Source organism: Rhinolophus sinicus, linkage group LG13 (assembly GCF_036562045.2).
Source record: "Rhinolophus sinicus isolate RSC01 linkage group LG13, ASM3656204v1, whole genome shotgun sequence".
In the NCBI taxonomy this organism is placed as follows: Eukaryota; Metazoa; Chordata; class Mammalia; order Chiroptera; family Rhinolophidae; genus Rhinolophus; species Rhinolophus sinicus.
This window is the reverse complement of record NC_133762.1, coordinates 27,523,583-27,543,453: the sequence shown is the minus strand read 5'-3', so window position 1 is coordinate 27,543,453 and position 19,871 is coordinate 27,523,583. Positions and strand designations below refer to the sequence as shown.

The 19,871-nt window shown below is 46.6% G+C and overlaps 1 protein-coding gene across 27 annotated transcripts in view; it reads right to left on the bottom strand.

Annotated features, from left to right (window-relative positions):
• ZMYND8 (zinc finger MYND-type containing 8) overlaps nucleotides 1–19,871 on the bottom strand; it is a 110,076-nt gene that overhangs the window by 12,757 nt on the left and 77,448 nt on the right. For 18 of the 27 annotated variants that reach the window (XM_074318070.1, XM_074318071.1, XM_074318073.1 and 15 more), the window contains 5 exons: nucleotides 17,406–17,558; nucleotides 14,176–14,685; nucleotides 9,356–9,727; nucleotides 7,218–7,408; nucleotides 2,250–2,330 (listed from right to left, as the gene is read on the bottom strand). In XM_074318070.1, the coding sequence (XP_074174171.1) occupies nucleotides 2,250–2,330; nucleotides 7,218–7,408; nucleotides 9,356–9,727; nucleotides 14,176–14,685; nucleotides 17,406–17,558 (1,307 nt within the window). The remainder of the gene's footprint in view (nucleotides 1–2,249; nucleotides 2,331–7,217; nucleotides 7,409–9,355; nucleotides 9,728–14,175; nucleotides 14,686–17,405; nucleotides 17,559–19,871) is intronic. The other 9 variants (XM_074318076.1, XM_074318081.1, XM_074318079.1 and 6 more) reach the window with 2 other exon arrangements.

Here is a 19,871-nt window from a genome sequence, read left to right as displayed (position 1 = left end):
GAACACTAAATACAAGCAGTCCATCTTGTCTAAGAAATAGTGGCACCAGGAAAAGCCACTTAAAGTGAAAACAAGGACCAGATTTTCATAATACGTAAGAGGTTTGATTAGAACTTTGATCTACAAAAATGAAACCGAGACAAATAAAGATAGTTTTATTTTATCTCCTACCTTTTATGCCACAGCCATTCACTGGAAATTCCAAAGCCTAATATCTAGAAACCCAGGGGGTATTTTTAGGGCAGAGGGATAACTTTGGGGCCAAATTTATTTGGAGGAAAAAAACACCTCACTCTGCAATGATAATGAGGTTTTTTTAGTGTTTAGGAATCACAATGTTCTCAGCTGGGCAGATTTTGCCCTTCCCTAGTTCCCTGTATGACACTGCCTAGGAGACATTTTGGGTTTCAAAACTTGGGGGGTGCTATTGGCACCTAGTGGGTAGAACCCATGGATGCCACTAAACACCCTCCGATAAATAGGATGGCCCCTACGACAAAGGATTATCTGGTACAAATGCCAGTAGAGCTGAGGTTGAAAAACCCTGATTTATCCCACGTAGTGTGAACAATTAATTATGCTTCACAGGCCGGCCCGGTGGCTCAGGTGGTTGGAGTGCCGCGCTCCAAATGCTGAGGTTGCCGGTTTGATTCCCATATGGGCCAGTGAGCTGCGCCCTCTACAGCTAAGATTGTGAACAACAGCTCTCCCTGGAGCTGGGCTGCCGTGAGCCCAGCTCCTATGTGGCTACTATGTGCCGCCGTGAGTGGCCGCAGCCAGAGTGAGTGGCTGGCAGCCAGCATGAGCTGGCGACCAACTGCCTCAGCCGAGGGGAGCACAAGGCTCATAATACCAGCATGGGCCAGGGAGCTGTGTCCTACACAACTAGACTGAGAAGCAATGCTTGACCTGGAGTCGGGGAGGGGGCGGGAGAAGGGAAGGTAGAATTATGTTTCACTATGGAAATGCTATGTTCAAATGCGGGGGCTGCATATTACCTCTCAAAATCTGAGAAATTCTGGCAGACATCTTGCAAGACCCAAGATTTCAAGTGAAACTTTATGGACCTACATACACTTTGAACGACACGACATGCCTATTGTTACAACGAACGAAAAAAAATAAAGTCTGGTGGGGGATTGTAGTGGGGAGGTGTTTCTAAAGCAACCTTTCCCCCTCTTGTTTGAATCCCCCAGCACAATCAGAGAGAGTCATAGTAGCAAAGCTATCCAAGGCGATTCATTGATTACTCCTGGAGCCTTTCTTATTCACATTGTTCTCTGTTGAAGGCCCATCAGGGCATCTTCCTGAAGATTTTCTCTGCTTCACCTGAGCGCCAGCCCAGCCTAACCCTGCCAGGCCCCCTTCCATCAATGCCTCTGCATGAGGTTCCCCCAGTTCTCCAGCATCACTTCCTGTGACCTCAAGAAATCCTGCCAATCAAACATATGGTGATGGAAGGAGAACTGACTCTGGGTGGTGAACACACAATGTGATATATAGATGATGTATTACAGACTTGTACACCTGAAATCTATGTAACTTTACTAACCACTGTCACCCCAATAAACTTTAATTAAGAAAGGAGGGAAGGAGGGAGGGGAAAGGAGGAGAGAGAGAGAGAGAGAGAGAGAGAGAGAGAGAGAGAGAGAGAGAGAGAGAGAAAGAGAGAGAGAAAGAAAGAAAGAAAGAAAGAAAGAAAGAAAGAAAGAAAGAAAAATCCTGCCACTTGTCATTTCACCTAGTCTCCTCTTTGCATCTGGCTTGCAGTGAATTAGCCTGAGAGAGAAATTCAAGGCGGTTTATTTTTATCAGTGGTCACTTCATAAGTGGACATTTGAACATTTTCACCACTCGCGTCTCTAGGCCATCACTGAAATTGTGGAAGCACAAATGCTTAGACAACAATGATCACAGGTATAAAAAGTCCAAACTTACAAAGAAGATCAAGGAGCCGATTTTACATGGACCAAAAGACCCAGATTCCCATTTCACCGGTAGGTTAACTCAGGCTCTGGTTTTGGCTGTTTTATGAGAAGTGAACAGATCACACACAGCTGTCTCGACAGCACCCGCCTTCTGGCTCAATAAAGAAATACCCTCACCCACAACCCCAATCAGCACAGCAAGCCTGGCAACCGAAGCCAGGGCCCTGGGAGGGTTTCCAGAGAAGCTTCTCCGTGGCACCATCCTACAGCAGCCCATAAAACACACTGACCCGTGAAGGGAAGTAACGTGTCATCTCTGACCTCAGCTATTGTGCTTCCGGTAGTGTTTTTAGAAAGATCGTTGTATATTTCTGTCATCGTTCCTTTTATGGCATCCATCATCTGAAAGATAAAAAACAGACACAATTTAGGCGATCACTTCCCCAAGCTTTTTCTAAATGACATACATCTAAACTCTTGCTGTCTAAAGCAGCAGTTTCTAAAATGGGGGTTCGTGACTGGTGAGGGAGGCAGGGGGTGCTACTGGCATCTAGTGGATAAAAGCCAGGAGTGCACCAAACATGCCACAGGGCACAGGACAGTCCCCACAACAAAGAATGATCCAGCCCAAAATGTCACTGGTGCTGAGGTTGAGAAACTCTGATCTAAATCAGGGCAGGGATCACGCACAAGAGCCCCGTCTCACATTCTGGGAGCAGAGCACGACCATAAAGCTAGTTTCTACAGTCATGGGCTAAACTGGACAGGCCGCACTTGGCCCCCAGATGTGTCTGGTGTGGACAGCATAGTGGGTTCAAGGGAGGGATTGCTTTGTTTTATTGCTGTGTGTTTTATTCCTTAATTCTTTCCCCTTTAAAAAAAACCCAAAACTGTTTTATTGAGGTATCATTGCAATAGCATGCAATTCACCCATTTAAAGTGTACCATTCAGTGGCTTTTAGCAGAGTCAGCTGTACATCGTCACCACAATTAATTTCAGAACCTTTCATTACTCCAAAAAGGAACTCTGCTCCCCCTCTGCCTTTACATCCCCCCTTTCCAAAATCCACATTGCGCCCCTAATCTACTTTCTATCTCTATGGATTTGCTTAGTCTAGAGATTTCATATCCATGGACTCACAATATGGGGTCCTCTGTGATTAGCTTCTTCGACTTAGCACAAGGTTTATCTGTGTTGCAGGATATATCAGTACTTCGTTCCTTTTTATGGACCAATAATACAGTGCACTGTGCGGATGTACCATGTTTCCCGAAAAATAAGACCTAGCCAATCAGCTCTAATGCGTCTTTTACAGCAAAAATTAATATAAGACACGGTCTTATTTTACTATATTGCAAGACCAGGTCTTATGATATATGATATGATATGATATGTGATATATGATATATAATATATGATGTAATATAATATAATACCAGGTCTTACATTAATTTTTGCTCCAAAAGACACATTAGAGCTGATTGTCCAGCCAGGTCTTATTTTTGGGGAAACAGGGTAGCTGGCGTGTTATTTCAGTGCCTTGGGTCAGGGTATTGCCTTTCCAGTTTGTTTAACTCTCTGACCCATGAAGGCATCAGCGAGCCTGTGACATCAGCTCAGGTCCACACAGCAGGCACCCAGGGACCTGATGACTGAACATATTTGCAGGATGAATCTCTCTCCCACCTCCCCCTTGCCGGTGGCACCTCCAGCATCCCAGTAGAAAGAGGAGAGAACAGGAGACCAAACCAGGCCCGACCTGGCTGCTGCCCAGCCTCCCCAGGCTTTGCAGCCTAAAGGCAGGACCAAGAGCACCCTCACATCTGATGCCCAAGACCTGTCCCCACCACTACACCTCTGACCACCCACCCTCTCTCTGAGCCTCAGTTTCCCCATGTAGGAAACAAGGATAATAACAGTGACCCTGGTGGGGTGTGCACAGGGATTAACCGAGAAAACCATGCGAAGACTGTGCTTTGGTACCTGCCGCAGAGTAGGTGTTCATCAAGTACTAACCTGTTCATCTGATTTTCACAGAAGAATTAATTCACTTGACATGAAATTGCGAAACTGCTGCCAATCCCCAAAACAATAACCCCAACTTTACCCCAACATAGGGCAGAAATGAATAAAATATCTGTTGAGATTTCCACTCCCCGCTTCTTACGGGGCCGACACTGGGACGCTGCCAGCAAAAACACTGCACTTTATGTAGCTTTACGGTCAGCCATTCTGCATGGGCCTCCTTACCCCACTGCACCATCCATGCCAATTCCAAATATTAAAACGAAATTGCTTACAAGAAAACTTTACCAAATGGATGAAATTCAATACGTTCTTAACGCCACGGCTACATTCCATTCTAGAGAAATCATGAATTTGTGGACTGACTTTCATGCTTCCAACTATCGCAAAGGACTCAACCTTAATAAAGGGTGCCCTTCTGCCAAAACACACAAATCTGGGTCTTCAGCTCAGGGTCACCTCGGAAATAGGAAGAGTTCATCAGCTCTAAAAATATGTCACCATGTTCATTTTCTTAACTGCAAAGAAAAAGTCTACCAAAAAGCTCAACTCCTCAATTTTACTCCAAGAGCAAAGGGGGTGGCAGAAAGTAACAATAAGAATGGCTTTTGCAGGAGCTGGCTCGGGGCGAATCACTAGCCAGATCCAGGTCTCAAGTTTTCTCACCTGTAAATACACCGCTTGGACCAAATCAAATGAATGGTGATACAGGGTTACCTGTATTTGTTTTGTTTTTTTCCCAAGCAAAACAAGAGATCATTTAGGCAATTCCGGACATCTTCTGATGTCAGTAATGAAAAAATTACTCCCCTTTCAATTCTCTCGAAATCCTACAGACCGTGCTAGAAAGAAAGACTCAGTTTTGGAACCATTATGCCTTTAACACTTTGAAGACACTATTTTTAACGAAAGGAATGGACAACGAACAGTATCTGGTGAGGTTAAGCTTAATGCTTAAGTCAATTTAAATGAAATTTAATTTAAATAAAGACATTAAGTCAATAACTAGCGGTGAGCAGGTAAAACAAAAATCTTAAGAATAGCAAAAACGAAAAAAAAATAAAAAGAATAGCAAAAATGACTGACACTTGAATTTTCCTATTGTGACGCTTGGGGACTCTATAACAATTCCTGCATTTTAATCAAAGGGGGGGGGGCAGATATACTCAGTAAGAGACAAGGTTATCCCCAAGACGACGATCTGATGATCTCTTTAGCCACACTGAATCTTAAGTGGAGCTGCTTAAAAAAGCCACGTGCAAGAACAGTCTGTGGAACTGGACATCTGTGGTCAGCAGGCCACATGTGAATTCACAAACCAGCTCAACGCCACTGTCTAGATCCTGGCTGCTACCCCTCAAATCCCAGCTCAACCTCACTGACTGTGTGACCCTAGACAAGTTGCATAACCTTGCTGCACCTCAGTTTTCTCATCTATAAAATGAGCGTGATAACAGTACCTACCTCATCAATTTGTTGTGAAGAGTAAGTAACGTACAAAAAAAGCGCTTGGAACAGTGTGTGGCCCAGAATAAAAGCCATGCAATCATAAGCTATTGCTAAGTATCATCTTACCTAGTATGACAGACAGACTCTAAAATGGCTGGCCTGGTGATCTGCTTCTGACCAACAGAATATGGTGAAGGTAATTGCAAGTCACTTCTGTGAGTAGGCTACGTAAGATAACTTCCGTCTTGCTAGTAGGCTTTCTCTCTCACTGGCTTTGATGGAGCAAGCTGCCATGCTGGAAAGGCCCACGAGGGTGGACTCCAGCCAACAGTCACCTAGGAACTGAGGCCGCGTAGGTAGTGAATCCTGCCAACAACCACCTGAGTGAGCTTGGCAGGGGATCCTTCCCCAGTCAAGTCTTCAGATGAAACCCCAGCCTTAGGAGACGCCACGACTGCAGGTGGCCACAGGTCCTGAAACAGAGGACCCAGCTGAGCCACGTCTGGCCTCCTGGCCCACAGAAACTATGAGGTATAGAAATGTGTGTGGTTTTAAGTTGCTACATTTTGTGGTAATTTGTGAGGCAGAAATAGGTAACGAATACACCTAGACAGAAAGATTTTTTTTTTAAAATGACCAACAAAAACTCATTAGTAAAATACTATACATAAGTCTCACACCATCCAGAACTACAAAAGAGCCTACACTTAACACAATAAAATAATAGCAACGCTTTATCATATGACTTAAATAATTTTTGAAGTAACTATTCTCAACTATTGTCACCCATTCTCTCTATAAATTTGCATAGTTCACTCATTAGTAACTAACAAGTAATTTACTCCCCAGTAAAGAGGAAATTATTACCTACTTAGTAATTCACTAGATACTAAGCAGATTATTACTAACTACGACTACTATTACCGACAGTAAGACGCCCAATGACGAGGAGTTAGGGAACACCGAGCACTCTACCAACACCTCTGCATCAAGTACCTGCCGGCACTGTGTGCCAGGCACCATTCTAGGCCCCAGCAGTGAGCAAAACAGACAAAACCCTGTCCTTGTGAAGCTGGCGTTCTGGTGGTTATTCTTGCTACCGAGTGCTCTACTGAAATGTACCTGCACACCATTCCAGAGCACTCACTTACGATGGTGAGAACTACAAGTTTCATTTGCCCAAATTCCACAAAAGAGCATGAAAGCACTTGGCAAATGGAGAGAGAAAAAGAAAGAGCCTGCACTGAGAGAACACCCAGAAGTGACCACACAGCGGGAATCCTGCCAGCCACGCCACTCAACAAGGACCACGCCCCAGAGGAGGGGCCAATTGCGGGAGGGAATCCACTACTCCCCAGCCTATCTTGGTTCCTGGAGAACTCTAGGTGCAGGCCTCATACCTGGGAAGTCTCATCTTTAAGCCTCTGTCACTTTTATTCCACGTGGTTTCTAAATACACACCAACCCTTTGGTCTGTTATTAACTGAAGGAACAGAAATTTGCTCCAGCACTTACGGAAAATCTGTCCTTAATGAGTGACTTGACTTCTGAAGGGAAAGTGTGATTCTGTGTCCTTTCCTTGCTATGTACTGACGTGAGAATCTAAGCTTTCTCGGAGTAGGATTCGGTCTATTCTGCATTTCCCTGCTTAGATCCAACTTTAGAACCAAGTGAAAACTTTAGTCTCCGAGATCCTCAGTAAAAGCAGGGTCATCTCTCCTAAACACCCCCAACATCTGCAAGGTCATGACCCTAACAGGTCCCCTCAGGAAGCGGGTCCTCTCACATCCTGCCAGGCGCCTGGTGGCACTCACTTTGCTTGTGTACTTGGCTATGTCCGCGGCGACATCGGCTGAGGCGGTGGCGATGGGCAGGTCCGCGCTGATTGAAGATGCAAGGGTGCTCGTGGCCCCTGAGCTGGTAACCAGGGGTGACGACTGAGTACTGGTCACCAGGGTGATGGTGGAGGTGGACGGGCTCTGTGTTATCTCCTTCTGCTGCACAGCTAGGAAAGCAAAAGGTCCTGGTCACCCCACTGCTGTGGGAAGGGGCTGTCACAGCTCAAAGCTGTGGCGATGGAGTGAAGCCCCTGAAATACACCTTGCATACCAACTTTGCTACTTTCAAGTGCCAAAGGTTCCCTCTTGGCCAAACTCGAGCCAGGCTCCTCTGAGCTCTTTCTTGACGAAGTCTCAACCTTGGCCTAGAAAGACTTAAACACTAACACAGCCTCTAACAGCTCAAGGCCGCAGCCCTAGGATGAACCCAGCCTCCCTTTAAAGTGCCTGCCTGAGAAAACTCAAGGTGGCCAAAAAACTGAACTGGTCTAGCTAATAGCTGAAGATGGGGCCCGTCTCCCAGCCTCTGTGGGAACGTGGGAGCTGAACTTCCATAGGTGTAGGTTAGCTCACCCAGGTGGGTATCACGGGGACCAACCCCCTTCCCACTTTTGTAAATTTTCACTTCCCTGATTTTACTGTCCCACTTACCTGCCCCTTGCTACTCCCTCATTCTCTTTTTAAAATGCCCAGTCACCTCTGTACAAATCAAAGTTGCTTCAGTTCACACTGGACTTTTTCCCCTAATGCAATAGTATATGACGGAATAAATTCTGTCCTTACCACTTTAACTAGTGCCTAGCTTTATCTTTGACACAGGAAAAGGTGGAAATGGAGAACCATACCATGGGTGGGCCTCTTCTGGTCTAAATTCCCCCTGGGAAAGGCTCAGAATGCTTATGGGGTATGGAAACAGAAGACTGGAACTGGTCATGCCAATCTCTAAATCTTAGGTTCATTTCTGCCCCACCAACTCTTTCAAAAGGGTGATCAATCCAGCTGTACTCCGACTTTGCCTGTTCAATCTTTCAGTCTAACTGCTCCCCGATCTTTGAAGGATTTCACAGAGGGCGGGGTGGGGGGTACAATTCAAGATCTGACTACCTCTCACCCTCCTATCCTGTGGCTACTCACTAGGGTGCACTCAACGCATCAGTTTCAGTCAGGAGCGCCACCTTCAAGGATCTAGAGGCAGGGTTCCCCATGAGACAACATCTAGCTAAGTGCGACGAAAGCTGAGCAAGGGGTAACCATCAGATGAGCACTTTCTTTGCCCTTTCGTCAGCTCCACGTGGAGCCTCCTGCACAGTTGGCGGGGACTTGGATCCTGCAACTTCAGCAACTGGTTCTTGATGCTGGCTCTTCCTGTGGAGGTGGCTAAGCCCTCGTCGCTCAGGTAGCCTTGGCCACCAACCTCTCCCTGTTCTCTTTCCAAACAATTCCAAGAGGTTCATATGTGTGCACAAGGAAACGTATACAAAGGTAGGCACTGCAGCACTGCTTACAACAGGAAAAAACTGGAAGCAACCTAAATGCCCTTCAGTAGGGGAATACTTTATAAATAAACTATGGAATACTATGCAGCAGTCTAAAAGAATACGGTAGAGCTGTGTGTACGGACATGGACAGACCTCCAAAACATGCTGATGGGTAAAAAAAAAAAAAAAATGGTACCATTTTTATGTTTTAAAAAAGAAAAAGAAAAAAAAAAGGAATATTTTTATGGAGAGCCATATATATAAATATATATGCACACATGCATACAAAAAGAATTTACCGTTAACAGTGGCCACTGAGAAAGAATAAAATGGAAGGTCCACCGGGACAGTAGACTTTTGTGTAAATTATCTTGCCCCCTTTGTAAGGAGCACAGATGCATGGATTGCTTACAAAATGAAAGAAAGAAAAAATTTAAATGAAAGTAAAAGCATCAAGTCGCAAAACGATTTTTAAAAATAATGCCAAGTGGAATGTGTACGGCCTTCAGGATACAACGGCCAGGAAATAAACAGGAACTAAAAAAATAATAATAATAATAAAACAATGGTTTTTCTCCTGTTGATGTGGCAAAAAGGGACCGGGCGCCACGGAGAGCAGAAGGGGAGGCTCGGTACCTTTCACAGCCTGTCTGGTCTGATATCTCGTCCCCTGGGAAGACTGAGGCTGCTGCTGGTTTTGCTGCTGCTGCTGCTGCTGCTGACGCTGTATCTTCTGCATGTGCCACTTTTGGGAGGACGTTTGAAACTTACTTGACGAGTTCCACACGACCCGCTGCACGGCTGGGGCAGTCTCCTTCGGTAAAAGCGGCCTCTGCTTTTTCACCGGGCTTCCTGTGGCGGCGGCGGCCGGGGCCGTGACCGTGGACGTGGTGCTGGTGGTGGCCGTGACACCAGCCGTGGGAGTTTGGGAAGACGAGCGGGTGAGGACCGGTGTTTCGGGGGGAGACTGGCTGCCTGCCGTAGTGGATGGTGGAGCTTTAGCTACAACTAAAGCCGATGCATGGAAAAAACAAACACAAAGTACGTTGGACAAGGTTCGCCGGCAGGGTCTCTAGGCCAGCAAGTTCTGGGGGAAACAACCCAAGGCCAGGTCTGCCCAACAAATGCAGCTCACCAAATATGCGTCCCCCTACCCCCCCAGCACATTCTCACCTTATTTACTTATTAGCATTTTCTATCTCAGAGTATGGAGCCTCCTTTTGTGAGCAGGTGCTCACATCTGGACATGTCAACGCCTCCAGGGGAAATGGAGTGAACCAGACCCAGCCCCTGCCCTCACGCTGCCCATCAACTCCCAGGGGAGGCAGTGGATGAACTCACTGCAAGTGTCTTGCTTTCCAAAGCTAAAATTGGGTGAACTTGGTGAAAGACCCAGGCAAAGTTAATCCAGAGAGTAAGAGAAATCCCCGCACTATAGAACCTAGAAAGCGCCTACCCCAAAGAACCAGATGGCTTCACAGTGGCCGAAGCACTGAATACCATTAAATCATTCAGAAACAAAGTAACCCTTTCACCTGTTCTGAGCCCCTCCAGGACAGAAGCTCAGTGTGGTGGTACCCGCCTTGATATAACACTATAGGGAATTCAGCCCCAAAACCAGGACCTTCCCGAGACACAATGATATTCATCTAGAATTTGGGAGCCTTGCTTTTGTTTTGATGGTATTTACTCCTGCCACCATTTTGGAATCTAGCAAGCAATACTGGTTTATCTATTGTGCAGTGGTCAAGTTTAAGTTCAAAATGGGTTTAATTTTTTTTTTAAGGAGTAAGCTGCTTCACATAAAAATATTAAGTTAGGAATTATAGAAGCAGGATTTGGGACTGACAAAAATAACCAACGTGAACGCCTCAAGTCTGAAGAAACTTCAAACTTGGAAGTATGTCTTTACAGAGTATGTCTTCTGGGAAGAGCTGGGCTCTGGGGGTGGGGGGTAGGCTTTCAACAGGCAGAGGTGAGAATTTGGAGGGGGACAGCATTAGCTAAGACAGTTAGGAATAGGGAGGATTTTGGTAAGTGAGGGTAGGCAGTGACCGGAAGGCAGATTGGAGCCAGAAGCACTGAGCAGCATAGAAGGAGGTGACCATGTGAGGGCTTGTTTATAAAACAGGGGTCAGTTATCACTGCAAAGCTCCCCGCCACTGGGAAGGTGAGCCTCGCCACAGAGGAGTCCCCAAGGATCACACACAAAACACAGGTGCGAGTCAGCACCTCGATCTGAGATGATGTGCCTGACATCAACTCCTTTTAAGGGGGATTCTGCCCGTCTTTTTAGATGTGTACCCTCTAGAATAGACAGGAGCTTGATTATTCTAGGGAAGATTTTCACCAAGGAAAATGAGAAGACAAGCTGACATTTCTGATAAGGGCGCCTTTCTTGGTGGTTATCACTTCTAGCTGGCCCTCCTGCTCCCCTGGAAAGTTCAGCCAAGGTCATGGGTGAGAGCACAGGGTGGGGCTAGAAGAGCTTTTCCTGCAGTAAGGAGCCCCAATCCTTCCCTAGGACAAACTGCCACACACTGGAGAGAGCCCCTGCCCCTTCCAGGGGCACCGACGGCTTTGAACCTGGCCCTTCTAAGAACCCACACGGGGCAGTCTCCCGGCAGGATTTCTAACCTGCAGAAGTACCTTCAATGCCTCCTCGTCTGCCACGTGACCAAACAAATCCATTGTTATTGTCGACCTGCTAGCCTAGCCACCCCTTCGGGCAAAGGGCAACCACAAAAAGGTCCTTTTCTCTTTCCTGATTTGTAAAAGCAAACAGCCAGCTTTGCACAGGGGTTACTGCTCTAGAACCATGCCGGGCCCATTTTTCCAAATCAAAAACTGGTGCAATCTGAAAAGATTCCAGGCTCCAAGGACTCTTTAGCGGTTATCATGTAGACACTAAACTATTTTAATTTCTAGGGGATTCTGATGGTTTATGCAGCGGGGGAAGAAAAGCTACGGAAAATTCCATTTGTACTAGAAATTCAAAATGTATGATCAGTCACCTACACCACCCCAAAAAAGGGTGACTCTCTTAAAGGCCAGCTGCCCCATCAAATTAACCTACTTATTCCCGAGTTCGGTCACTGTCTTGTATGTAAAGGGAGGACTTTTTAAGAGGAGGAGGGAAATGATTGATGTTACAGGTAAGCAAAGGTCTCTAAGCAAGCTCCCTTTGCCTCTGTCCCAAGGTCACTAGCTGTAAGAGATGCTGCAGTATCTGAGAATTTATATTCTACACAGAAGCTGAGCTCCTACCTGAAGGTAAGTCGGAGGTCACCACAGCACACTCCCAAATGCCCTTCACTTTAATAAATTCTAAGTAAAATCACATCGTTGAAAAGATGCTCTACTGCAGAGTCCGACACGAAGCCAATTCTTTAAGACCCAAAGCACCATCTGGGGTGGGGGCTCTGGATTTAAGGCTAGTCGGTTCTGCCCCAACCCCTAGGAATCTGCTCTAAATGAATTATGTTTTAGAATCACCTTCAGCTTAATCCTCCCTCCACCACACACTCAGGGTCTCCTGGAGAAATTTCCCTCCGACATTAATGCAAGGAAGAGCTCTGCTTCATTTAATCAACTGAAATGTTTTTTTTATTTTTTTGGAAAATGTGAGATCTTTTATGGGACATTTCCCTTTTTGCCTTGACTGCTGGGAAGCTCAGAGCCAAAATGAAACCCAACTTTGCTAACTCTGAAGGCTGAAACAGTATGTATTTCTGTATATAAACTTTCCCCAGATCTTTTACTATTCTACAGTCATCTTTTATACTGATTTATTTGCATTTTGTTCGTGATTATGTATTCTTCTCAGTCTGTCACAAATCCCTTTTGGAACAGGAAAGGGCATAAAACCAATCAAACGATTTGCTCCAGATAGAAAGGGACAGTATTAAGTATAAATATATCATTCACAGCAGCACTGCTATCTGCATCCAAATTTTCCCACAAGCTTCATGGAATAAATGATACACCTACTCTGCGACATCAGAGGTAATCCTTCAAACTCCATTCCACAACATAATGGAGTTTTTCAGAGGCCCTCCATTACCCAGGGATGGTGTGGTGCTCTACCCTTCCTGTCCCACTCAATCGCTCTCGCTCTCCCTCCACTGCCCCATCCAGAGGCATTTTGTCCTCTTTTGATAACCTGCAGGAATGAAGGTTCCAGAGAAGCTCAGGTTGACACAACCACAGAAGAAAGATTATTCTCAAGGCCCATCCCTGACTTGCCTTTTAAGCAGCTTGACTAGGAAATCCCCAGGGGGGCATAGACTCACATCTTACTCAAGGGTTGGGTTGAGAAGTTAGCTCCCGTCCAAATTAGACACAGTCCAAAATTAAACCTGGCGATTTAAGTACTCACAAAGTACATCGATTTTATGGCTACAACCTCTCATCTACCCTTAGGCAGAATGTTTCTCCTGGGTCCTCAATTAATCCATCATTATCTTTCTGGGGCGTGTTGGAATCCCCTCACTCCCCACTTGCCAATCCAACGGAAAAATATGCTGACTGCTCTGTCAATGGGAAGGACACCCTTCAAATCACTCACACGTTCCTTCCAGAAGGTTTGCCAATACAGCTGGGCTACGGCAGGCTTGCAGGCAGCCACTGCTGGCTCAGTCTCTTCAGAGCAGCAGCAGCAACACTGCTCAGACTCGGGCAGCAGTTCTCAACCCGGGAGTCTGTGCCCCGCACCCCCAGGGGACATCTGCCAATGTCAAGGCACTTTTGATTGTCACAACTAAGCAGGTGCTCCTAGCATCCAGCGGGTAGAGGCCAGGGATGCGGCTAAACATCCTCCAACGCCCAGGACAAAGAACTATCCAGCATGAAAGTATCAGTGGTGCCAGGGCTGAGAAACCTGGACCTCAGGTCAACTAAATGCGAGCATGGTGGGGCACCAATTCAGGTGTGCGCCATGCAATGCCCCTGGGATTTCTGGTGCCCTAAGAAGCACCACCTCCACAAACGCTCTCATATTCCAGGAAGAAAAGACACTTTGAGATGCCTGGGCAGCGTGCGGGAAGGAAAAAGGAGGCTGCCCTCCCGGAACTACAAACTGAACACGTCTTAACAATTTCAGCCTTGTCAAATGTCTCAATGTTACCCAACACTTTAGGGAAACGAGTCAGCATATCAGGAAAGAAGGTGCTTAGGCTCAAAAATGACTTGTCGACTGAAAGCAGCTACTACTTTCAAAGAGACTTATTTTCCTGTGGTCAAAAATCAGACACTTGGGGTACTGAGCAGCTGAAAGGTGGGCAGGTCCAGTTTAAGGTCCGGTCCTATTAGGTATCCAGCTACGTGACCTGGAGCCAATCAAAGCTCTGCTGTGCCTCCTTTGGTGATGGGAGAGGGTCACGTTAACTTTTAATAATACAAATGCAAGGTGGCATTCGAAACCAAGTCAAGAAACTGGAAACTGTACAATCACTTACCATCCTGCTTGGGAGATGGTTCTTTGGGTTCCTTCTTATTTTTTCGACCCTCCCGCCCAGAATGGTCTTCTCCTAAATCTATGACAAGTTCGCTCTCTGAATCGGAGTCCAGGCCCAAATGGACGGTCGGGGAATCCGTCTCATCTTTTCCCTTCAGTTTATCCTTTGTGGGATGAGGTGAGGGTTTTGCTTTTTCTGAGAAGTCCTTTTCAGGCTGGGGACTTGCTTTTTCCTTGACGGAGCCTGGATCTGCTTTCTCGCTGGTTGGCGATGCACTTTTCATCTCCTCTTTAACTTCCACTGGGGTTGCCAGTTTGGGCTTTTTTTTGAGAGCAGATGGCTCTTTGTCCATCCGAATACCCTCTTTGTCATCTGCGTCCTCTGGCTCATTCTTGGACTTCTGCTCATCGTCACTGATATACTCACTATCGCTACTATCTGACTTCTCAGAATCTTCCGAATCGCTGTGCTCTACGGCCGTATAGACATCTTCTGAGATTTCATTTATGCCTAAATTCAAAAAGAAAACCCAGCATGGGGCGTCGTCGCAAAATAAAGAGCAGGACCCAAAACGCAAACATTTTCCATGCCAAATGCTGGAAATACCAAAAAACAAAACAAAACAACAACAAAAAGAACATTTCAAATTGCCTCACGTTGGCCTGGAGGGGTTAGCAGTGAACTTAAAGTTGCCATTGATGACAGCTGATAAATGGAACTTGTGTTTGTTTGGAGAGGGTTTCAGTTAGCAACGCTCAAAGATGACATGGGACCAACCAACATAAAATTTGAATTTATCTGGAGCTAAACCTTTGCAATATTGATAACTAACTGGGATATAGAAAATGGGAGGGATGGAAAGGAACACCAGAGATCAAGCTGTAAAACTGACCCATTTTACAGGGTAGAAAATAGAGGCCCAGAAAAACCACTTGTCCTAGGACACAAAGAAAACCAAGACAGAGGCAAGGTCCAAATCCTGGGCTCCTGACTCGCCACCAGTGCTCTTCCCATGCATTCCCAAAGCATTAAAACCTTTTACCCTTTGTGTCCGGGCTGCAAGAAATAAGCCAAAGCCTTAAAGCGGAGGTTGCAAACTCAGAGCCCACAAGCCACATCTGAACAGCAGACACATTTTATTTGGGAAGCAGTGGTGTGGCCCACAGGGTATTTTGATGTTTGTTTTCAATTTGGAACTTGTTGCCCAATTCACAAATCAGGAAATTTCACACAGAAATCAAGGTAAGTGGGCTCGTACTGAGACAGCAGAATATCTATCTGGGCACCATGGGTCACAGGCCAACAAGGCAACAGTTGGCTGGAGCTGAAAAGCCACTGGTCCCTGTAAGTGGAGAAGCACCACCTCCAGGTGACCCAGCTGCCCAACCCCCATCTTGCTCTCTGTACTGACACAGAGCACCGACCGCCATTGCGTTTACTGCACTGTTTGTCCACTTATTATGGAGCCAAAAGGGAAGTCACATATTTCCATGTCTCTATCAAAAGAGAAAAAGAGAAAACAGCAGGTGTTTCGCATCCACACAAATGATAATGGGCAAAAGTGTATTTCTAATAATAGTTCCATTTAACCATTTCTGTCTCCTGCTCTCAGGAATGAGGGTCATCAGGCAGTAGGCAAATAATACTAAATCCTGCAAGTTTGAAAAGCAGAAATCCCACTCGACTCTTGGTATTGTCCTCATTCTAGAGCAATGCCATCATAAGTGGAGTCACTGTCCTGATCCAGACACACTGAAGGCAAACTCGCCAAAGGACAAGAGCCATGAAGGGACCAGGACACCAGACACCATGTAATGGATGTACCTGGTAAATTACATCCGTCCCACCAGGGCTCAATCAAAAACAGGAGAAGTCAAAATACAAAAACCCAGATCTGGTGTAATTTCTGGGTCCTAGGGCTTGTGCTACTGCAGTTAACGGACAAGCATGACCACATAAGTGATAGGAAAAGCTTGGGTACTGGAGGAGCAGTGAAGTGACGTCCTGCTCCTCCGCTTTTATTAGCTTTGTGACCCTGAATGAGTGCCCTACCTCTCTGAGCCTCAGTTTCTTTATCTGCAAAATGGGATTGATAATAGCATCAAGCTCGCAGGACAATCTCTGTGCAGTGCTTACTTAGCACAGTGCAGAGTGCACAGGAGGCACTCGGCAAATGGAAATATTGAAATTGTAATTAACAATAATACAATAAATCAAAGGGGTTAGACAAGCTGTGTGGAAGGACCCAATAAGGATATTTAAATGGCCTATAAAACTTCATCCATGCCATTCAATGTTCTAAACAAACAGGCAACCCAACAAGGAATGCTCTCTTCTGACAGCCCAGCTGACTCCCAACTACAGCTCTTTTCTCACCCAAAGATCCAGAGCACCCACTAACACATAGACCTCACCGTGCAGTGGCTTGCTCTCCTAAGACCCAGGCATCCCCTACCTCTTTATAAATGCCCTCCTGGATTGTTTACTTATTCAACCAATATTCCTGAGCAATGTACATGTGCAATATTCTTGTACATGTATGCACAAGACCCAGTACCTTGGAGAAGGCAAATCTTTATAAGGCAACCTCCCTGCCCTCAAGGAGCTTCCAGTCTAAATTGGGAGAGGTACCCCCACACAAAAGGACCACTGATGCTTCTGAGCAATAAAGTACCAAAGGAAGTAGGCAGATGGAGAGGGCAATCAGAGGAGACTTCCTGGAGGAGGTGACACTGAGCTCAGCCTTAGGGACAGGATTCAGGTAGGCAGCGCGAAGGCATGCAGCATGAGGGAAGAGGAAGGGAGGCAACAGGTACAGAATCAGATGGGTCTGCTGGGTGGGGAGGGCCCAGTCTGGAGGGGAAGGACACTTGTGGGACACTTGTGGGACATCCTTGACCCTGATGTTGAGACACTAACGTACTGAGAGGGAGCGCAGAGGCAAACGCAGGAGAGCCCTTCTGCTTCTAAACTGTCTTATAACCTGCAGCTCCCGTCTGCAGTCTGTCACAGCCGAAGGATAAACTCTGAGGAATTCAAAGGGCCTGTCTGAACAATGAACTAGCAAATCTGAGCTCTTCTGCCATGAGTGGAAAACCAGTTTGGTTGGACAAACAACTCTAGGTTAAAACAGCTGCTCGAAGCAGCCAGACTCCAACCCTGATTTCACCCGGGTGTTATCCTTACAGACGATGAGGATGAGGATGATGAAAGCAAACCAAAAGACATACCTAATTGTGCTTTGCAACTCTCTATCGTCTTGTCAAGATTTAGCTGGAACCTGCTGCGAATCTGTCGCTTGGGAGAGATGAGAGGAACGGGGGCGGACTGCTGCTGAACTGACTCACTCAGCTCCTTCAAATCCATCTCGGCCTTGCTTCGATCTGGAAGACACCATTATACCCTCTTAAGACCAGGCACTGGAGGGAGGAACAAACAACGCTCATCGTGTAGCTTCCTTCTCGCAAACACTCATTTTAGAACATGTGTGGGGGGAGGGGGGAAGAGGTGGGAACAAAAAAACCTAAAACATTTTTGTCATTTGTCCCAACAATATCACCTGCTCGACGACACGGGCTGACTTGGATGGAGGTAATAGCCCAAGAAAACATTTGACAGGGTTACTCAGTCTATTGAACAATCGCCCGGGTTGCTTTCAAGATTTAAAACGCACAATCCCAACAGATGGTTGCCTGTGGAAATCAGCATCATTCGGGATCTCGAAAGCCAAAGGTTACCATAACATGCTGGATCTCAGTATTAGCAGATAAAGTGACTGGCCAGAGTGTGCTTTTAATTTCAGGCCCAGATCAGAGAGAACTTGTGCCCGAGAGACGCTGGGCCCCTCAGAGAACAAACACACTGAGAAGTGGGAACCTCGACTCCTCATTTACCGTAGCAGCTTCATTTCTCATTTACTCGGCCTAGCCTGGAGCTCAAATTAGAAGGGACGGGAAATATGAGAGAGGCAGACCTTCCCTCCAGCCCACCGGCTGTACCTCCCTTCGGCTCACAGCATCTGAGGAAAGGTAAATAGATTAGCCCTGGCTATTGAATCTGTGTCTTCTGGCTCAGGTAAGAGTCCAAGCTCCTCGCCTTAAGCCCAGGCAAAGGCGGCTGACTGACGATGACTCAGACCCAGAGGTCCTGCCCCCGTCCGCCTTCTGCCGTGGGCTCTTTATATGACCAACTGGACCAGATTCCAAAGGGTCCATGAGTTTGCGTTTCTCGAATTCCTTCCCCACCACCTCTAGTGCCCCCAAGACATAAGAAGCGGACAATGTTAAGGTGGCTGCAGGGCCCGGAAAGCAATGAGACACAACGCAGGCAGGAGCAATGTGTCTCTCACCCTGCCTACCACCCTCTGGCATCCCCTCCAACTGACCCCAAGCAGAGAATGTGGGCACCTTTCCCAAACCGACCGATCCCAGAAAATCAGTCTGAAAGCATGTGGCATCAAACCAAGCACAAAGAGAAGCCACCTCTGTGCTGTTTCCACCAGCTGTGAGCTCATGCCCTGATTCCCCTCCATCTCCCTGCTACACCCACCCAAATGCCACCTCCATCCACCAAGCTGTTAAAGCGACTAAGCCAGACTGCCAGGGCTGTTCAAGGCCTTCGCTCTCTCCCCTCGATTCTTTTAGAATATGACCCACGCACCTTCTCCTTCTCCCAGGAATGGGGCATTCCCTTACACTGCACACCCAGAGACAGAGACTTGTTCCTTTAAGGTGACCACAGGCGGCTTCCAGGATGCCCCACCCAACACACCCAGAGGTGACCAGAGCAACAAATAGCTCCGACTTGATTTTATCACCATAATGAGGCCCCATTAAGGTAAGATTAGGAAGGGCCTTTTCCCAAAAACGCACTCAGGGAGATTCCAGGAGTGTGTGCTCAAAGGAAGCAGAGGCAGCATCCTGGTCATTCAAGAAGAGGCTCTAAAAAGATATCTTTGTGCAGACATGTGCATGTGTGGCTGTGTTGTGTTGTGTTGTGTATGCATGCTCATGTGTCTGTGTTGTGTATACATATACGTTACGTGTTTACATGCATGTGCATGTGTTGCATTGTGGTTGTGTACATAGGCATGAACATGTGTGTACATACATGTGCCGTGTTGTGTGTACACTTACATGTGTTGCATTTGTATGCATGCGCATGTGTGCGCTCACATGGGTTGTGTGTGTTGCATGTGTGCGTGTGTTGCACGTGCGTGCACACATGTGTACACACATGCACTGCTGACCAGGGGCTCTTCAGAGCCTACCAGCACCAGGACTGAAGACACTCACGGAGATGACAGTGTGAATGCAAGCCACTTCGGAGAAGGAAGAATGTTCATTCAAATTTACTGGAGAAGCACCTTACAAAGACAATCTAGAGAATGAAACAGTGATGAAATAGCAAGGAGAGGGAAGAGGAGAGAGGGAGGGAGAACCAGGGAAACAGAAAGAAAAAAAAGATCTGATTAAAGAGAAGTATGAACAGGACTTAAGGACTCCAACAGTCGAGCTGCTAATGTGACAGCAGAAGGGGGAAGGACGTGAGGTCTGTCTCACAATTTATGCTCTGTGAAATGAGGAAGCAAAATGGAGTTCAGAGGGAAAAGGCAGCCTTTTCAAGCAGAAATTGGAAAAGAAGTATCTCACAAAAATACTTTCCATGAAGTGGGATCGGGGGAGGGGGCGCTGCCC